Below are 20047 nucleotides of genomic sequence, written 5' to 3' on the forward strand. Positions count from 1 at the left end.
GAACTTCCCAGCCCGGGTCTGGGGTGAGGAGAGCTCCTGCAGTGGCACTGGGCTCTGAATCACCCACCAGCCTGTGTTCACAGCAATCACCCCCAGGACAGGCCTTATTTATTTATTTTGGGAACAAATGGCTCTACTGTGCAATTTGGTTTTCATCTTTTCCTGCTGGAAGTGATTCTGTAACTCCAGTCAATGGAGTTTTAGTGACATAAGCCAGTGTGGGAACAGCCTCAGACTGCTGGTGTATGCATAATGCAATTAAAATTTTACCGGTCCTGTGCAGCCATGCAATCACATCCTTCCTACCATTCCATCAGTGCCTGCTTGGGAAGAACAACTCCTTTTGGGACACCCGGATCCTCCTGCCCCCTTCATTCACAGCAGGGTGGGGAAGAGGAGGGTGATTCATTTTGTCTTGGAAAGTGGGCAAAGTGTCCCGTTACCATCCCTGTATTCAAGGCCCCAAAAAGGCTATTTACATTAGACTTTAGAGCACTAAACCAAACCCAAATAAGCAGCTTTTCAGCATGTCTGAGAGAATTAACCATTTGCAGTGGGGAACTGCAAAGGGCAGCCAGTGACACGCGATGGCTCAGAGCCCGCAGCCCCTTCTCTCCCAGCAAGCTGGAATATCCCGGCAGTGCCCTGGATCCGTGTCCTTGGCTACAGCACTGGCAGCTCACTCATTTCACTGAGGAAACGGAATTTACAGGAGCTGAAACATCTCAATCCAGACAGGCAGATTTAGAGGGATTTCACTCCAGTGAAACAGTACGAGCTTTTTGAACTCTTTTCTCACATCCAGCTCTGCAGGCCCCAGACCTTGAGATTTGTAATTGTTTTCCTGAAATGGGGTCGGTGACAGAAGATTTGCAGAAGGAAGCAGCCAACTTGGATCATTCTCCCTCACCGCCCCCCGAAGAACAAAACTATGCTCAGTGTCCTGTACAGAGGGTTCAGGAGACTTTGAGATGGGGATTCAAATCATGATTATGTCACTATAAGAGAGTCTGCATTTACAGAGGGAAGGGAGCATCAGCATTCCCAGGGACACACGAAACTGCCAGACTGCACCACTGGAAACCATTTGTTAATTTAAATGAAAGCTGCTGCAATAATTAACATCTTCATGAAAACATATGCACAGAGGCTGCCACAACTGTGCAGGCAGAGGCATTTTGGGGATCTTGTGTATTGTTTGCAGAGTACAATCATTATTTTTCCTTTTTCCCAAGCTCCATGCAGGCACGCAGGGGGCCATCAACCCTGGGAGGAACCACTGCCATTAAATGCAGCTCAGACACCTCTGACCTTCTCCAACCTGGCCAGGGAGCTCCTGGGACACCACAGGCTGTGAATTCCTAATCACTGCTGTCATTAAAACTGGAGAGGTGCTGCCAAGTCAGCCTCTGCTGAGCAGCTCCACAAGTTTGGACTGTGTGTGCACAGAGGATGAGAAGCTGGGTGAGCCTTCAGTTCCCATCCTGAGGCCAGCCTGGGCTGGGCTCAGGTGAGGGGGGGAACACGGCCACACCACAGCAAGCTGGGCTCACACTTCCCTAGATTTTATGGGAACAAGTGATCTAATGAGATCTCCAACCACAGATAGAGTTGTGCCCCAGTCACAAATGCACTACCCAGACCTCACTGACTCTGGTTCCACTATAACTCAAGGAGTTATAATTGGGAAGGGATAGGGAGGAAAAAAAGAGGAAAAAAACAAACAAACCAAAAACCAAACAACAACAACAAAAAACCAAAAACAAAACAAAACAAACAAACAAAAAAGAACCAGTTTAGGGATAATATTGCTTTTTTGGATTATTATACCAGTGCTCAGGCAACATAAGAGGGTGTGAGAGGTGATGGATAGCAAACACAGGAGGAAAGGCACACAGTGCCTGTGAGGCTGCACCACTTCTCCAGGGAGTGGACACTAGAAAGCACCCAGCAAGCCAGAAATGCAACAAAAGCAGCTTATAATTTTATATTTTACTTTTAAAAATGAAGAACGTTCCTCTCCCTTTCCTTGGAGAATCAGACCCTTCCAATCTGTGAAACTGGCCTCTTGCCAACAAGACTATTAAAGAACAGGGTTTCAATGGTACATAAGCCTCTTTAGCTCAAATTGCTTTCGTGCCGGGGGTCAGTGCCCCCCGAACTGGGTGTCTGGGGCACCGGGAGCGGAAGTGGGGCTGCAGTGATGCCAGCAGGAACCATCCCTGTGCCCCTGTCTGCCCTTCCCAGGGCTGTCCCTCCCTGCTCAGCAGGGCAGAGTGATCTGCAGTGGAAAAAGGCTTTGCATCCGGGTCAAGCCTCGGATCTGCCGGACAGGAATAAGGCAAATAAACTTCATGGCAGGGAGGCCAGCCATGCTTTCCTGTGACCTCTGGTGACTGCAGGAGTGAGGAGAGGACAGGGATGGATGAAGGGGACCAGTTCAGCACCAGCATGTGGCTGGGGCTGCGGTGTTAACTTGGCCCACTGATGTAAACTGCGTTATTTTTTTAGGAGAGGCAGGCAGTTTCACTCAGTAGAGAAAAACTGTCTTAAAGGCTGCTAAAGTACTGGGTACTGTTATATCTGATATATATATGATATATACACCTGCATAATGACATATATGCATGCATGGCTGGAAATGCTCGTGTGTGCATGTGCATTTATTGCAGAGACATCTCACGCCTCAAAACACTCTTTCTCACCAAGTAAGTGCTGCAAGAACAGCCCGGGCTCGGTGTGGCCGTGGCACCACATTCCACTGTGGTTCCCATGGACAAAGCTGGTGGCAGACCCCAGCGCTGGGCTCACGGGCTCTGCTGACCCTCCAGCCTCCCGACCACCCCAACGCCAAAGGCAGGGCGCAGACAAAGGATGGAAGTCTCCAAGCAACCCGGAGGAGCAGCACTGGCCTCTGCTCCCCCCTGCTCTGCCGAGAAATGCATTTGCAAAACACAAGATCTTTGCAAGCGTCCACTAAAAAGGGAAAAATGCTAACAAGGAGCTCAGTGTCCTGAGAGAGCCCAGTAATCACACGTAAACAGAGGTATTTAAAGTATCTGAAATATCTACAGCATACCAGATCCCTTGCCAAGAGAAATTATTCAATAAATAATTCAGTGCTGTGCTGAAATCTTACTTTAGACACTTGTAATATTTCAGAGAGCAAAATCCAGCCCCCAGTTGGCTGGAAATGCCCCATGCTCGGAGCCACACAGGCACCACAGCACCAGCTCATCCTTATCCCTTTGCATCGGATCTCTATTCATCCACTGATGCCAAATCCTCCTGGAAAACTTCACTCTTCACCCCACAGCTCCTCACCCCCTCAGCACAGTTCACAGATGTGGACCCACCTAAAAACATCCTTCACATCCCTGAGAAGAGCAGAAGTCCCCATGTCTCCTGGGTATGGGAGAGCCAGGACTGGGATCCTGGTCCAAACCTGCCACTCCTCTGGATAACAAAGCATTAGGAAGCCTGAGCATGCATTTTAAGTTTCCTACCAAAAGGGAAAAGCTTTGTGTTTACCCCAAGAGGGTTCAGGCCATTCCTCCAAGCTAAAACATAACCCAGCCAGAAGGAAAAGCAAAACTGCAAAGCTGTGGGGTTTTCTGGCTCCTTGTTCTCTTGCCTGCAGCTCTGTGGAGCCTGCTTACACAACTGTGCCAAAACCAGCACAGGGGCTGCAAGGTTCCATCTGGGGAAACCACAGCCTGATCCCTCCCTCTGCTCCTTGGCTCTCAGGCAGCACAGCCCACAGGAACATCCCAAGGAGGTGACTGAAGCAGGAGAGAATTTGCCCCTCAGCCTGAAGGCAAGTTCACAGGTGGCAGGGAACCCTGTTCATGTTCTCTGGGGCTCATGCTGGAGCACCCTGTGCTGGCATCGTCACAAGGGCTGGATCCTGACCCTGCACTGCCTTTGCCAGCCCTGGGGCTCAGTTCTGGACACTGCTCACAGAGCACCTGCAAAGCTCCCCCGTTCCCAGTTGTAAATCTCAGCTCTTGCAAAGAGGGAGGTTTGTTGGGTTGGGATTGGGGTTTTTGTTGTTTTTATATTTTTATAGTGACATTGATGGTCGATTGTCCCATATACCATATGATTCTTGAATACTCTGTGTCATGCAGCAAACAAACAGCTTAGAAAGTGGCATAAAAATAGTTATCTGGGGCAGAGTACAAAGAGAAGCAGTGAATGGAGAGCGAGAAGGGAGCTGCACCCCTGACAGCTGGTTTGGAAGAGCAGAGATGCGAAGGTGCTCCACAAAGACCTTGATGGCTTGTTGCCAGGGAAAGTTTTTATGCTTTCCTTTAAATACTGGTTGGATTTAAAGAAGCCATAGAACTGTCTGTAGAGGCCCTGGTCCAGCTAAGAACCCCAGTCACCTGAAGGTTCTGCAGCAGCATCAGTGCTGGGCAGTGCAGACGTGCAGGGACCACTGGTGGACACCCCCTCAGTGTGCCCAGGTGGGATGCACTCTCCTCTCCAGCTCACTGCAGGGCTCATTTTCAGTCTCTCCACCTGAACATGCCAGAGCCAGACCATTCCAGTGTGCAAAGCCCCTAAGCCAGGGCTGGATGGAGGAAAGGAGATTTGGGGTGAAATTCTCCACGCCTGCGTGCCCAGGCAGGAATGAGGCGGGTACATGAGCGCACACTGCCCTGGCTGCTGGGGGCTGGCTCTGCTGTCCCCATGGCAGGTCAGTGCCAGGCAAGGACAGACACACAGGCAGGTCCCTGCACTGCCAGCTCCCAGCTCTCCCTGACCATTCACATCCTGCCCTTGGCTGTATCTGCAGGTCACTACAGGCCACACGGGTCCCAGTGATAGGGGGACAGCTGAAGGGACAGCCCTGGCTGCTCTCCCACAGTGTCTCACACTGCACAGGGCCGATTCCTGCTGGCTGCTTGCACAGTGGGATGGGGTGCCCCAATCCACACCACTGCTGGCCAGGGCTGTGGAGCTCCCCCCTGCCTTATGCCCACCCTGGGGCACGTGGCTGTTGGCACAAAACTAACCGTCCTGCTAAAGTACCAGGAAAATATGGTTACTTTCCAAGCAAATCCCCACCTGGCTCGACCAGATGGCATCCTGGTGCCGTGCCCTCCCTGCATGACTCCCTGACCCACCACTCACCCACCTGCCCCTGCCTGGAGCACTCACAGGCTGTGACAGCCCCGGGATGCAAGGAGCCCTCCTGACCAGCTGCCTCCTCCACCATTCCAACACCCAACCCTGCCCTTCCCAGGCACCAGCCCACAGCTACTGATCCAGCTGCAAACCTTTCTGGGTTCATGCTGCCATTTCTTTTGGCAGCAGTACCAGAACAAAGTGGTTCCTGAATAACAGTCCAAGCATCCTGCCCGGCCACTGCCTTGAGGAGAGCACAGCGGCCCTGGGAATGTTCATCAGCCTGACACAGAAACCTGGACAGGCTCAGAACAGAAAACCTTCCACTACAGTTAAGACATGACACAGACAGACTGCAGCTGGCATTGCCTCCAGCCAGGCAGATCCTGGTAACCAGGCCTGTTGCTGTCTGCAGGATGCTGCCCATGCACTATCACACCACAGGTTCTCATCTGCTGCTGCAGAAGAGGTAGACAGAGGCCTCCCAGCTTGTGCCATATCATAGCTAAGCACTGCCTTTATTATTTTAAGGAGCAATTCTCCTGAAGCCAATCTTACAGCTCAAAGAGCTCCAGTACTTACTGACCTGCCACTGCAGTACAAGCAGAACCATATGAACAAAGACCTGCCAGCTCTCTGTCAAACACATGCTCGTGAGGACGGTGTTACAATTGTCACAGTGGAAACAAACTAGAAAATGACATTGCAAATGGGAGCTTATAAAGAAAGGACAGTAGTGTCATTAACTACAATAAATACAATCTAAGTGTATCCCTCACTTACAGTAATCTGGCCATAATTAGACCAGGTAATTACCCATCGAGTGCCCTGCAAGTTCAAAGAATCACAGAGTGGTTTGGGTTGGTTAAAGATCATCCAGTTCCACCTTCCCCACACCACAGGCAGGGATGCCCCCCACTAGATCAGATTGTTCAGGGCTCCATCCAACCTGTCCCTGTAGTTGCAGTGCTTTTCTAAAGGACCCTGTCTGTGCAGATGGGAAGGAGTGAGGAGACCCCAAAGGTTAAGTACACCTGGACAGAGCACAGTTTTATCCAGACCCTGTGCACATAGAACATGACTGCCTGACTCTGGTCCAGGTTTTATCCCAAAACAAACCTGAAGGCGCCTTTGAAAGTTGTTCAAGGGTTATTTGGCAACCCTGTAGTGCAATAAGGGACAAGGAAATTAAGAGGCAGGTCGTGTGCCAAAAAGCCCCGAAGGAAAGCAACTCCCCGCTCTCCGTGCAGGTGGGGGGACAGTAGTGGGATGGCAGGTGGGGCAGGATGAGCGGGATGCAGCAGCCCTGCCCGCTGCACAGACCTGCCGGCTCCCACCGTGCCCTCTGCCTGCGTGGGCCCCGCGCCAGCAGCCTCTGGTCAGCACCAACACACTGCCTGCAAACAGCCAGAGCTGCTCAAAATACCCTCCTCTGTGCACGAGTGTCACCCTGCTTTTAAACCAGCACAACTTCACATTTCTCTCTTGTGTGAGGTCAGTAAAACCAGGCTGATCACTGCAGAAACAGCCATGGCACTTGGGGCCGCTCTCCCTGCCCGGGTAAACAGTAAATAACCACGTCTGGGTTGGTGCAGAACATTTTCCAAGGAGGCCCCTCAGCTGCAGCAGCCACCCTGGCAGCTGTACCCAGGGCCATGCCTGACCCACCCCACTGTACACCCACAGGAGCCAGCAGGGACCCTGCTCCTTCCAGGAGCCTCGCTGAAACTACTGAAAGCATCATCTTCCCACTCTCCTCGCATCCCCAAGCCCACCTGTCCCCAGCACGCCAAAGGACGGAATGCACCAAGGACTGGCACATGATAACACAACACGGCAAGCAAGAAACCAAAGTGGGGATTTCATGGCTACTGATAAGGTTTCCAGGGTCTGCCCCTGACACCAGAACACACCCCCATCAGCACTCAACACACCAGCAGGCTCTTCCCTGGGGGTGCTGCACACTCGTGGCTCCATGCTCGAGGAAGGTGTGAATGCACATCACACAGGACACTACGACAGGATACCAACACTTGCAACCACCCACCGCTGCATAGCTTTGGCAGAGGTTCATGGCACCAGCAGCAGGAGATCCCTCAGGCAGGGACATACACTGCAAAGAGCCTACACTGATGTCTGGGGGCACAGAAAGCCTAGAGACCAGCAGCTTGTCACAGAATGCCAGAACTGTTCAGGTTGGAAAGGCTCTCTCAGATCAAGTCCAACCATTCCCCCAGCACTGCCAGGCCCACCACTAAACCATGTCCCCAGGTGCCACATCTGCACATTTGTTAAATCCCTCCAGGGATGGTAACTCCACCGCTGTCCGGGGCAGCCTGTTCCAGGTTTGGATAACTCCTCCTAAACCTCTTCTGGCACACCTTGAATCCACTTCATCTTGTCCCTCCACTTGTTACTTGGGAGAAGAGACCAACCCTCACCTGGCTACCCCTCCCTTCTGGCAGAGAGACAAGGTCCCCTCTGAGCCTACTTTCTCCTTTCTCCAGGCTGAACCTCCCAAGCTACCTCGGCTGCTCCTCATCAGAATTGTGCTCCAGACCCTTCCCCAGCTCTGTTCCCTTCTCTGAACAATCTCCAGCCCTTCAATGTTTTTCTTGGAGCGAGGGGCCCAAAACTCATCTCAGGATTCGAGGTCAACCACAACTAAACACGTGTGGGGGGCTCTGCAGAGCTCCTGCTGTGGGGCCAGGGGTCCGGGGGAATGAGCCCAAAGGGGCCGAGTCCTCCTGGGCAGCCCCAGCCTGCCCCGCATCACCCCAGTGCCCTTCCCGCGGGGCTGGGTGCGGGCAGGGCTGCCCTCACCGCTGAGCCCGGGGGTGCCCGGGGATCCCCGACCCCACACCCGCAGCTCCCTGCGGGGACGCTGCCCCAGCGCGGGGAGCTCCAGGCGGGGCCGGGCGGGAGCTCTTTCCCCTCTCAGGCTGTTGGTAACACCCCGAACAGCAGCAAACCTCCAAAGCCACAATCCGGTGCCCCCCGTGCCGCGGCTGTCCCGCACCCCCCGCGGCAGGCGGCCAGCCCACCCGCCCGGGGTCCCTCCGCACAGCGGCTCTCCCGCAGCCCCGCTCTTGGCGATCTTGCCTTGCTCGGCATCCCGGAGCGGGGCTGCGGGGGATGGCGCAGCCCCGGGTCCCGCCCGGAGCCCTCGGGCCGTGCCGGCTCCTCTCCCAGGAGGCACGGCTCCCTCAGCCAGGCCCTGAGGCGCTCCCCGCCCGCCGGCCAGGGCCGGGCCCTCAAGCACTCACCGCCCGCCGCTGCCGCTCAGCTCATGGCCCGGCTGTGCCCGCCCGCTCCCCGCTCAAAGTGCTGACTGCAGCCCGGCCCGCCCCCTCCCATCCGCGAGCGGCTGAAAGAAGTTAAGCTTGGCTAATATCGGCTTAGGCTGTATTAGCGCAGCAGCGGCGGTGCCCGCTGTAACCCTTGAGGCTCCGCAGCCCGGCGCTGGGAGCCGCCTTCCCGGGAGAGAGCCCACCCCTCGGCTCCCGAATGCTGCAGGGTTTTCACACGCCTGTGGGATGCTGGAGGCTTCGCAGGCTCCGAGCGAGGCTTTTGGGTGTAAAACTGCAAAGCCTTCCTGCAAATGCTCAATTTAAAATTAAAAACAGCCATCCCTCCTCCCTCTTGGGGAAAAGTCATCATAAAAGAAAGTTTCTGACACTGAGAAAGTCTGCACTGCCAGTCCTGGTCTGCTGGATTAAAAACTTTATAAGCTGAGTATGGGCAGACAGTGACAGGACAAGAGGGAATGGCTTCTCCCTGACAGAAGGCAGGCTTTGGATTAGATGTTAGGAGGAAATTCTCCCCTGTGAGGGTGGTCAGGCCCTGGCACAGGCTGCCCAGAGAAGCTGTGGCTGCCCCATCCCTGGAAGTGTCCAAGTGTCGGTAAACTATTAATATTTACATTTGAGAGGTCTGGCTGAGATGTTTCTCCTAACTAAAAAAACATTCCTTTCAACTGAAAGCCAGCAGTGTCTGTCAGCGTCCAACTCCCTCCAGCTTCTGAGCAAAGATAACACAGGGTGTGCCAGCCCTGGGCCCCCCGGGAGCCCTCGGTCCATATCACTGCGTTATTTACTGTTATTATTTACTGTTCGATCTCTTCTTAGAACTCTGGCCATTAGGAAGGCACCTGAGGAGTCCATCCCTTCAGGGGCTGGATATCTGCCTTTATTAACACTGAAATTATTGTATTCCTCAACTCTCTCTTTTTTTTCCTGAAATTGTATGTAGGCTGCATCTCCACAATTGCTTAGCAGAAAAGTGGGGAGCAGATGGGAGAGGCTGTCTGAACACTCACTCTTACCATAGTTAATAAAATTTCTGTCTGACCTGTCCTAAATTGTACTTATGATATTGGAGTGCATAATGGAGAATTCTCAAAAAACAGTTAACACTAGTGAACGAAGAGAATATTCAGTGAGATTTCAGGCAAGCTTTTTAAATATCACTTCTTTGGCTCACACTGGGGGTGTTCTGCAATCAGGCTTAATTCATCAAATTGCCAGGGTAGGGCAGGGAGTACTGAATGGTCTGCAGGTGCAAATCAGCATCACAGTGCTGCTAAACGGGGCCTCAGCAATATCCACCAGCTCAAATTCCTGCCCCTTTCTTCCTTATGAGCTTGAGAGAAACTTTGTAGCCAGGAAATATTTCAGGTGTGTGAGCAGCCCTGGGCTGGCTGGGCCCTTCAGTGCCTGAATCCCACAAACACATCTTGATGGAGTGCCCCAAAGGGGATGTGGGAATACTGATTTTAAATAAATACTGGATTAAAAGCAAGTTACTGTGCTACTGAGCTCTTCTTTCAAGCTCCCGCTATTAAGGGATGGTCTTGCCTACCTCCATTAATCTCTCAGCATATGTGGAGAGATTCAGTAAAACATGTGTTTCAGGACAGCCTCTGACCCTTTTACCTCCTCCATAAACACTCTGAGCAGTAACTCCCTCTCTCTTGCCTTCCTTGCACATACACACAGCATATGGACTCACTCTCTGGAACAACTCTCAGAGAGTCGAGAGAGAAAGATGAGGGAGAACAAAGCAAGGAAGCTGCATGTAGGCTGCCTACCTCCAGGGAAAAAAGATGTAAGCATGCTCCAAGTAATACACAGAATAAGAGCTTCAGCTTTTTGTGCCCCAGCGTTTTCTGCCGGGTGATTGCAGAGCAGAGTGGTCAGGACAGTGCTTTGTGGGAAGACAATGTCCTTTTTGGATTCACAGCTGAGGGAAGCATGCAGTTCTCCATAAACAGGGATTCACTCTGAGATCCTTTGGCATGGGAGTGCAGAGGGCAGTTTAAGGCTGTTTTCAGATCCTCCTGCAGGTGTTTGAGCTCTGCCCTGTGGAACAGGAGGCTGAGGGCTGGTGGGGCTGAGCCCAGAGGAGCTGAGCACCCAGGACCCAGCCAAGGCAAGAGGAGCCACAAAGCCCTTCGAGCTTCAAACCAGGACTTAGGTGACTTCTGCTTCTGTAGAAATCTGCCCCAAGCTTCTGCTCCTCTTAGAACATTAAGTAGCAGGGGTGCTTATACAAGTACAAAAGAAATTAGACTTCACCTTTTGTGCTCAGTCTTCAGCCCAGTGAGACTCAACTACCAGTAAAATCAGTGGAAAGATTTCAAAGGACTTTTATGGGATTTGGCCGAGATCTCACTTGTCCAGGCGGAAAAAAAAAGGTGTGTCAGTGAATCATAGTGCTTTTAATGCTCCCAGCCAAATGCAAAATGAAAGAACACTCTATGGAACAGTCGCAAATGGTCCTCCAAAATTCTGAGGAAAACTCAATAAAAACTGCTGCTTTGTCTTTCAGGACATTCCCATAAACCAGGGCAATAGCTTTGGTTACAGAACAGAAAGCCAACAGTACCTCCACATTCCTTAAGATCCATCTGTGGATAATCCTGCCTCAAGCAGAGATAAAAAACAGCCACTAATTCAAATAATGTAAGTTGTGTAAGATGGGCGAACTTTTCTGCCTCGTGTTTCTTTTTAGTGGCCTCTTTTTCCTTTCTAAGTCTTTTGGTCAGATATTATGCTTTTATGATTACACAGCCTATATTTTGACCACTTCCAAAGAGCAGCAGGAAGGAAGCATAGGGCACAAATAGAGGATCAATTCAATAATTAGAGACATTAATAAGAGGCTACCAGGCAAGTGTTTCTGCCTTGTCTCCCTCTAGCCCTCAATTTCCTTACACTGCAGGGATGCCAATGGATGGCAAAGGAACAAAAATAAACCCACGATGATGCATTTACTGCTTATTCATCTCTCCCCAGCTGTCATCCTCCAAACACTTTGCAGGCATCCCGAAGCACAGTCTCCATGTTGCAGCTGAGCTTGGTGGGTGCAGAGAGGTGCAGGGGACATGTCCTGGCACACGGGCACCAAAGGGGCCCCTTCTGCACTCTGACACACCAGCAGAGCTGGCACCCACCAGCCAGGGACCCCAACTTCATCCCACACCCAGCTCCAGTTCCCCTGGCAGCAAGGGCCTGGCACTGTGCTGGGAAATGAGGGAAAAGGGGGGTTTGGCATCATCCCACGGAGGGCTTTTGAGAAATCTGTGGTTGGGCTGTGATTTGAGATGTCCTTAAATATTCCAAGTTAAATACTTCGCTGAAACCTTTTTTCTCCTGACAGTAATAACAAGCGGTTACATTGTTTGAATGTTTTTAAACACTCTGTTTATGTTTAAGGATCTTTGTTGTTGCTTCCGGGTTATTTATTTATTTTGTTAACTAAAGCAGCAATTAGGCTATTTGTATTTTTGTTTCTAGGCAGTTGCTCTTTCTGACTCCACACCCTGAGGCACCCTGTACCTCTCTGTGCCTGACACTGCTGTAACTTGCTTCTGCTCTCCTGTTTCCACAGGTATTTTCAAGTCCCCCATGAAGACATTTCCGTGCATGCTAAATTTTGCAAACTCTCTCCAAGTCTATCCATGGCTGCACGTAAGCAAGTTTTCAGTTCAGAGGTATATGGCACCTTTTTGCTTCCTTCTGGAAGGGCTTCCCTCACCTCCAGCCTCTTTCCCCATCCCTGCTGCAAAAAAACCCTCTTTAAATTCGCTTCTCTGGATGTTTTAAGCCGTGTCTCTCCCAGACGCTGCAGCAAGGTTCCAAAGGGTTAAGGTGGGGGAGGCCCCCAGACAGCCCATTCTTCAGTCTCAATGACCCAGAGCTTTTGCCTTTTCAAATGTATTTAACCAAATAAGTGAATAGAGGATATGCAAATGCCTTTTCCGAAAGGAAACACAGCCCTGAATTGCTGTTGGCAGGTCAGAGCATCACACCACCCTCAGCAGCCTCTCAGCTGCGGGGATGCCGGGCCAGAGAAGGAGGCACAAAAAACCCTTTTCAGGCAGAATAAAACCAGGACTTGGCTATTCCAAGGGGGCAGAGGGAGGAGGTCATTGGGGACGGCTCTCCCGACACCTCAAAAGCCCGGCTGGTTCCCTGGGAGGGTGGGCAGGCCCTGGCACAGGTTGCCCAGAGAAGCTGCCCCATCCCTGCGAGTGTCCAAGGCCAGGTTGGATGGGGATTGGGGCACCCTGGGCTGGTGGAAGGTGGTGGAAGGTGTCCCTTCCCTGTGGAAGCACGAGCAGAGTGTGCAAGGGAGAAAGAGTGAATGAAGGTTTCAGGGACATCAGGGCACTGGCATACCTTGGGTGACCTTTCACAGGCTGGTGCTCACAAGCTGCTCTTGGCTCCAAGAAGTTATTTGAACATTTTGCAGAAGAAAAGATAATTCTGAATAAGATTACCTGGAGTTACAGGAGAATTGTTTTATCTAAAACTGAGCTATATTAAAAATACTAAATAAAGTATATTTAACGGTTCAAAAGGATTCTAATATATTTGTCTTTCTTTCTCCATCATTGCAAAGGATCTTGAAGCAAACTCTAAATAATGATCTCTCCACTTTTTATATCTAAATACTGTTTCTCTGCAGAAAAGACATTTAAATCTGCATCATTCACATCTTCTGTAATTTCAGTGCAAGCTTGGCTTAGATCACTTCCAACTCACTTCAATCAACAGCAGAATGATTGGCTCTTTATCTAGATACTTTCTCAAGGAGGATAAATTAAAAAACAGTAAATTAAATCAGTTTAGCAACCTCAGTGCTCGTTCCTGTGCCGACCAGCTCATACTTGTGCAGCCTAGCAAACAGCTCGGTGCCTTCCCTGCTGTGGCTCTTGGCTGGGGCCATCGCCGTGACTGGAACCCCCCGGTGGTCACAGCGATGTCTGTATGGCTTGTGAGGTGGTTTTAGGGGTTTGGTAGCCCTGAGAAAGCAGCTCCCTGTTGCTCTGGAGGCAGAGGGGAGGGTGGCTCTGACCTGAGCTGAGTGCAGGTCCTTCCCTGAGGAGGCTGTTCCAGGGTCCCTGTCTCCTCCTGGGCACAGCCCAGGGGTGCTCCACCTGGTACGTGGAGGCAACTCAGCCTCAATTTCTTAATGTCTGGAGGGTGAAGGACAGATCTTCTCAGCCCCTCTGATTCTTGGCTGTGAACAAGCACAGTGGCTTCCCCAGGAAAGGAAGGCTGTGCAGCCTCGCAGTTAATGACAGGTCAAGCAGCAGCCCAAAGCAAGCCACGGTGCCCTCTGCACCCACCCATGCACTACCTGTGCTCTCCACAGCAGGAAAAACTCATCCTTTCCAAGGGCCAAAGCTGCCAGCCTGAACAGAGGGCACAACCCCAGCAGCAGACAGGATGGGCAGAGATCTACCATGTGGGAAACTGTCCCAGAGAGGAGGCTGTGCCATGATCCGGGGTGAAAACGGGAAAAACAAATAGGTTGGCTGAGACGTGCTACTGGCATCCAAATAAGCAGGATTTGGATTAGTCATAAGCAAATCTGAGCGGTAACTTGGAAGACTTTGAAGATAAAGTTTCTAGAACAAGTTTGCCAAGTGAAAGTATATTTACAGCAGGGAGAGTCACACTTCTGTGGAAGGGCCAGCCGAGGTGACACCACGCACCAGGGTCCTGCCACCACAGCACTTCTACTCCTGGAGCCAGAGCTGCACCTCAGAAATCACAGAATCATTATGGTTGGAAAAGCCCCTGAAGATCATCAGTTCCAACTGTTAATCCAGAACTGCCAAAACCACCAGTAAACCATGTCCCCAAGTGCCACATCTACCTGTTTTTTTAACACTTCCAGGGATGGCAACTCTAGTAGTTACCTGCACAACCTATTGCAATGCCTGACCACCCCTTCCATGAAAAAATCTTTCCTAAGCCCCCTTTGGCACAAAAAAGTCCCACTGCAGTGGCTGTGATCAGGCTGGTAGCTTTGAAGTTTCTGTCCTTCACCTGTGGTCCAAGCACAACCTCAGGTGTCTGGGTGGAACATCCCAGGTGTGGGGCAGGTGCTCCTCACCTTCCTGCCATCACCAAAACCCTCAGCAGTGAGAGCAGTGAAGGTTCTCTTGGAATTTGGCCACTAGAAGATGGGCTTTCACAGGTCCTCTGCCACAGACAACAGGGGACAAAAGACCCTTTGCTGGGGTTGGTGTTTTTCCAAATAACCCAACACCTGGAATTGCTGCTCCTGGGCCAAGTGACACATTTGACCTCAGCAAGAAAAGCCACCTGAAAAACCCCAAGTACCTCTGGAGCCCCAAGGAGACCAACTCCTCCTGCACTGATTTTGCAGTTACTGTGCAGTGCTGACGTGGAAACTCCTCACTGCAGTTCACATGTGGTGACTCTGAGATTGTATCTGCACCACCACAGCCACTTCGTGAGCAAATGGAAATGAGAGCTGCTCTCTGCAACACCACGGCACACAGGCCTAAATAGAAAGGCTTTTCCTCCCTGAGCTGGGGCTTTCCTACTGACATGGTGATTTCCACTGGATGATACACTTTCTTTTTTTTTTTTTAATTAACAAGTGACACTTTCTTCCTGTGGTGCAGAAAAAATGACTTGGACAAGGTGGTTGGATTTATCTTCTTCCCATGTTTCTGAGAGCGGAATATCCCACACAGCATAGAGGACAGAAAAGCCCCTTGTGTGGCTGACAGGGGAGTCTGAGGGACAGTGAGCACTGGGTTGGGGTTTGTGGGGGAATCACTGTGGGGTCTTTCCAAAGCCATGGACATCAAACAGGGGCTGCATTTTTAGCTGTGTTTTCCAAAGCATCTGCTCCACACTGTAGCTACAGGAGTGCTTGTAAAAGCCCAGGCAGTGAGTGCAGGGTGGTGAAGCACAGGGACCTGGGACCAGCTCACCAGGAGCTGAAGTACCCCTGCTGCTTTGAAACTCCTTCCTGACCGAAAATCCCTACTCATCTCAGTGTCTTCCTCTTTCTCACCACCAGCCACCACGCTTTCCACAGCACAGCCTCCAGCAGAACAGGAAAATATTTATAATTCTACCTGTGTACAGAGCACGAGGGGAGAAGCAGAACAAGGCAAAGCCTCTGGTCCCCTCCCTCCCCACCAGCCTCAGGTCACCTTGGAGGCTCTGTGACAATGTTTACAGTGCAAGGAGGATTTGACACAGTACATGGCTTGTTGTCAATGGCACACAATAGCAATCAATCCGAGCCCAGCAAAACATTCACCTGTGTCACACCGTACAGCATCAGCGCTCAGTTCCTTGGAATTTCCAAAAAGGATTCACAAAGACTCTGAATCAGCACATCTGGGAGGAAAAGCCCCTGGAGAGCCAGGCATGGCTCACAGCAAACTGCAGGAGAGTGTGGAATGGAGCGTGAGGGCTCCCACGGGGGATTCATGGGTTTTACAGACACCCTTCAAGTGTATTTATCTCTATTTTATAGCCACATGCTGCCTGTTACACCTTTCTCCACTGCATTTGACTGGTTTCACAGGGTCAGAGGGTGTCTGTAAGCCCTTGGGTTCAGAAGGGAGAAGAGGAGAGAGGATGAAGCAGTTTGGACACGGGTACCTTCTCCAGAGGGGACAAGGCCAAGCTGCAGGAGCCACTGCGGTGGCCCTGTCCCTGCTCCTGGCACCTGCAGCCCTGCAGGGATGGCAGCAGGCACAGATGGGTCCCCAGTGCCAAGGACCTGCAGGGCTTTGGCTTCGCATGGAAGCACAGGAGACAGAAATAGCAATGATGGAAAAAAACCTCGTTACTTGTATTGACCCATCCCCAAAGAACGCATGCAGAGCACTTAAAAATAATTAAAAAGTGTATTCATAAATGTTTTTCATTTCTGTTCATTTCTGATCAGAAAGAGGGTGATAAAGATACTTTGTTTGGGTCTGTATGAAGAAATGATCTGGCAGAGTCAGGAATAGGGCCGTGGGAAAGGAGCTGCCCTGGATGCCTGTGCACCCATCAGGAGGTAACCGACTGTGTCACGTTACCCACCAGCTCTTCATCTCACCCAGTCTTGTCTCCAGTTACCTACAGCACATCCATGTGCTGGTTGCTGTGCAGTGATGAAGAAGGAAGATGCTGGTATTTCTCTCAAAGAGCTCTCAGAAATGTACTCATGATGAAAGGTTTAAACCCTCTGGTGCTCTGCAGTGTTTGGTGACATCAAAACAACACCAATTATACCCTTGCTGAGGTAATGTTGTATTTCTTTGTTCCTGGCTCGCTCCCAAGTCTGCTTTCCCATTTCTGTGGGTATGCAGTTAATTCAGTTTACCATCTGTCTTCAAAGCTCCTCTCCTCTTTTTATTACTTAAATATATTTGTAATATCCATAGTAGCATGGAAACACGAGTCACATAAATGTCTAGATTAGTCCAGAGCAGCAGAGAAAAACTGCTTTGTGCTGTCTCTGGGAGGGAGCAGGGAAATCCAAATACATCTACTCTTTCCTTCAGATGGTATCTAGCAACTGTTCAAGTGGAGCAGTAATAGAGGGATGGAGAATAAAAGCAACTAAATATACCTCATCAAACACCACGGGCTTTGCCTCTCGAGCAGCAGCCGGCGCTCCACGGGCTGGGCTGAGCAGCCTTGGGCATCTGCTCTGCTCCACACACAAAGCACAGCAGGAAGGAGGTCTTATCCAGAGACCTGAACTGGCATCACCAAGGACTCCTGTGGCACGGGGTGAGAGCCAGGATGAGGAGTGGGACAAGTCTATTGTGACCCCAGATGAACCTCCCGCTCCCTTTGCAAGCGTGCACTGGGAAATACTTGGAGGTGCTGGTGGGAAGAGACACTGCTGGCAGAGTTCCTCTCTTGTGCCCCCACACATGGGTGCAGGTGCCCACTGGGCTCCAGCTGCTGCCAGGAGTCAAGAGAGCAAAGGCCCCTCTTCCCTCTTCCTCACTGTAAGGCAGGACTGACAGGGCAGTTCAGGGCTGCAGGCACAGGAGGGAGAAGAGCAGATGAGTAAAAGCAGGAAATCCCAGAGATACAAAGGGTAAAGTGGAACTGCTTCAACCAAGCCAGCAAGGTGCAAATCCCTGGGGTAATTTGTTGTTAAGTTTGTGTTTTGTTTGCTACATCACTCTCTGCATCCTACAGTCTGTCCAAGACTCCACATTAGGAAATAATTAGCTTTGTCTTTCGGTGACTTCTACCATTATTTCGTTGAGGGGAATATTATAGACCTGTTCTCAGCTTGTTAAAACCTTTCTATTGGTGCCAGAAATTATATCAAATTAAAGAAGAATGCTGCACTGGGCTGTGGTGGCCAAAGAGCTCCTTGTTCAGTAAATCAGCACAGCCACAGTGGCTCCTTTGCAGCACAGAGTGGTGTCTGATGGGAGGGGGCCACCAGAAAACCAAAACCAGGCATGAGAGCAACAACCACTGCTCCAGGGCTGAGCAAGTGCCACGCTGCCAGGTCAGGCAGACCCACTGGGATCCATCTCCCAGAGATGACCTGTGTTGACAAACATTTTGGCTGCTGCTGAGGGTGCCACTGCAAAAGGCAACAACAGCACATGTGTCTTCTAAGGGCCCCTATTCTGTAGACAAAATCGTTAGGCTAAAGTCATGTCCACACTAAAATAAAGTGAGCATGGCATTAAAAACCCTAAACCTTGGCCCTGAGTCAGAGCCGTATCTGGACAGACACACATTTTGGGAGAGCAAGATGCACAATGGAGAGGAGCTTGGACACAGCAGAGACACACTCTGAGGTGTGAAGCACAGGAATCAATACCCCAGGGTGGATGTGGAGGCCTGAGGGCAGGAGCTCACACAGGAGACTTGTCCCCAGTGGGTCCTGTTCTCCTCCTGTTGTCATAAACAAGCCTGGTGTAGCCAGTAGTGTGCTTCAGAGCAGTCCCTGGGGCCTTGGGGCCCAAAATATTTTAACAAACACTTGCCCACAGCCTCCCAGCCACATGCTCCTTTCTGCTTCACCCAGGTAATTCCCTCTGGGCCATATTTCACTGCATGAGTTTTGCTACAGTTGTCAAGCAGCTGATTCAAGCTGCTGATATAAGCAGCTGTAAAGCCACTGCCTTTAATGGGAGCCACCAGGATATTTTCAGAGGCAAAATTCAGGCCAGCAATATTAAATTCCCTTTTTTTTTTTCCTTTCTCCCCTAGTGTGAAACATCCCTTTCATAACCAAAAAATAGCAAGTAGACATGAACATAAATAATTACGATGTTTTCTGTTATCAACACTCCCCCTCGGATTATTTACCTAATTATGTTAAGATGCTGTCTTTTAAAGACATTTTTCCCTTTGTACTTCTTCCCCTTGAAAGTCTGCCTGTGTAGAGGGAAGCTCTTTCACAGATAAAGAGGGAAATAGCACAGACATTGAACGTTACCTTTGCTTGGGAAAGACACTTTGCACAAATTCAAAGGACCAGATTTCACATTGGCAGATCAATTCAAGCTGAACCGTTAAATACCTTACAGAGATCCTCCTATTTCAGACTTGCAAGAATTTCCTAATGCAGACACACTTGGAATCGTCACCGCCTGCCCACAAAACAATGGGATCGAGCATCACACTCTGCCCAACAGCTCTACCGCACACACCCCGCTGCGAGCGCGCTGCCCTATTTCACACACCCGCTACAGACAAAGTGCCCCGACAAATTCACCGGAGATGGACCGACAGAATTAACCCGCAAGAGGGTTTGAGAGAAATTATGTAATGCAGCGGCCGAGCTGCCCGCCCCGCTGCCATAGCGGCTCGTGTGCCCGCTCGCCACCGCACGCATCCCGCAGAGCATCATCCCAGCCCGACCCCTCCCCACGGCACAGTGCCGCTCCCGCCTGCCTCTTCCCTCCAAAGCGCCTGCAATACCCTTTCTCCCGGAGCAGCGAGGGCGATGGGCAGCCGGACCGCGGGCCCAGAGGCCGTCCCGAAGGGTTCGGGCCGGTATCACCGCGCCGGGGCGGGGAGCGGGTCCCCGCCCGCTGCGGGAAAGGAGCCGGGAAAAGCGGAGCGGGGAGGGGACGAAGCCCCGGTGGCGAGGCGGTTCGGGGGAGCACTCACCCAGCAGCAGGCAGCCGGAGCCCGCCGAGCCCAGGAGCGGGGCGAGCATCCCTGCGGCGCGGCCCCTCCGCCCCGCTCCGCGCACTGCGGCGCGCACTGCGCACCCCGCCGGCCCGGCCCGCCGGGCCCGCACGCTCCCCGCAGCTCCCCCGGCGGAGGGCGGTGTTTTTAGCAGCCCTCCTCCTCTCCCCATCCCTGCCGAGCCCTCCAGATCCCTCTTAAAAGGGGCGATGCTGCCGGCGGTGCTCGTCAGAGCATCCCTGTCCCCTCGGACCCATGAGCGGCGGCGGGAGCGGACAGGGAGGCGAGGGGGATAAACTTACACCCTTACGGCTGTTACTGTCGCCTTGGGCCGAAGAAATTGCCGCTGAGCGGGGACCGGCACAGCAGCGGTACTAGAGACCATCAGAGATGCTGAAACACGCTCAGCTTCATCAGCAGAGGCAGCTCGGCATTGGTTAGACATGTCTCACCATCATACACCC

The 20047-nt window shown here is 51.6% G+C and overlaps 1 protein-coding gene across 4 annotated transcripts in view; it reads right to left on the reverse strand.

The window, feature by feature from the left end:
* The window catches only part of ACSL6 (acyl-CoA synthetase long chain family member 6), a 52212-nt gene extending 32517 nt beyond the window's left edge, over positions 1-19695 (reverse strand). For 3 of the 4 annotated variants that reach the window (XM_050311851.1, XM_050311850.1, XM_050311848.1), the window contains exon 1: positions 19563-19695. In XM_050311851.1, coding sequence (XP_050167808.1) covers positions 19563-19611 — 49 coding nt within the window. In that variant the 5' untranslated portion in view covers positions 19612-19695. Of the gene's footprint in view, positions 1-18969; positions 19025-19562 lie in introns of those variants that run through there. The other variant, XM_050311849.1, reaches the window with a different exon arrangement.
* Between the last annotated feature and the right edge of the window lie 352 nt (positions 19696-20047).

The sequence above is a fragment of the Myiozetetes cayanensis genome, unplaced genomic scaffold, assembly GCF_022539395.1.
Source record: "Myiozetetes cayanensis isolate MyiCay16 unplaced genomic scaffold, myiCay2020 scf17, whole genome shotgun sequence".
NCBI lineage: Eukaryota > Metazoa > Chordata > Aves > Passeriformes > Tyrannidae > Myiozetetes > Myiozetetes cayanensis.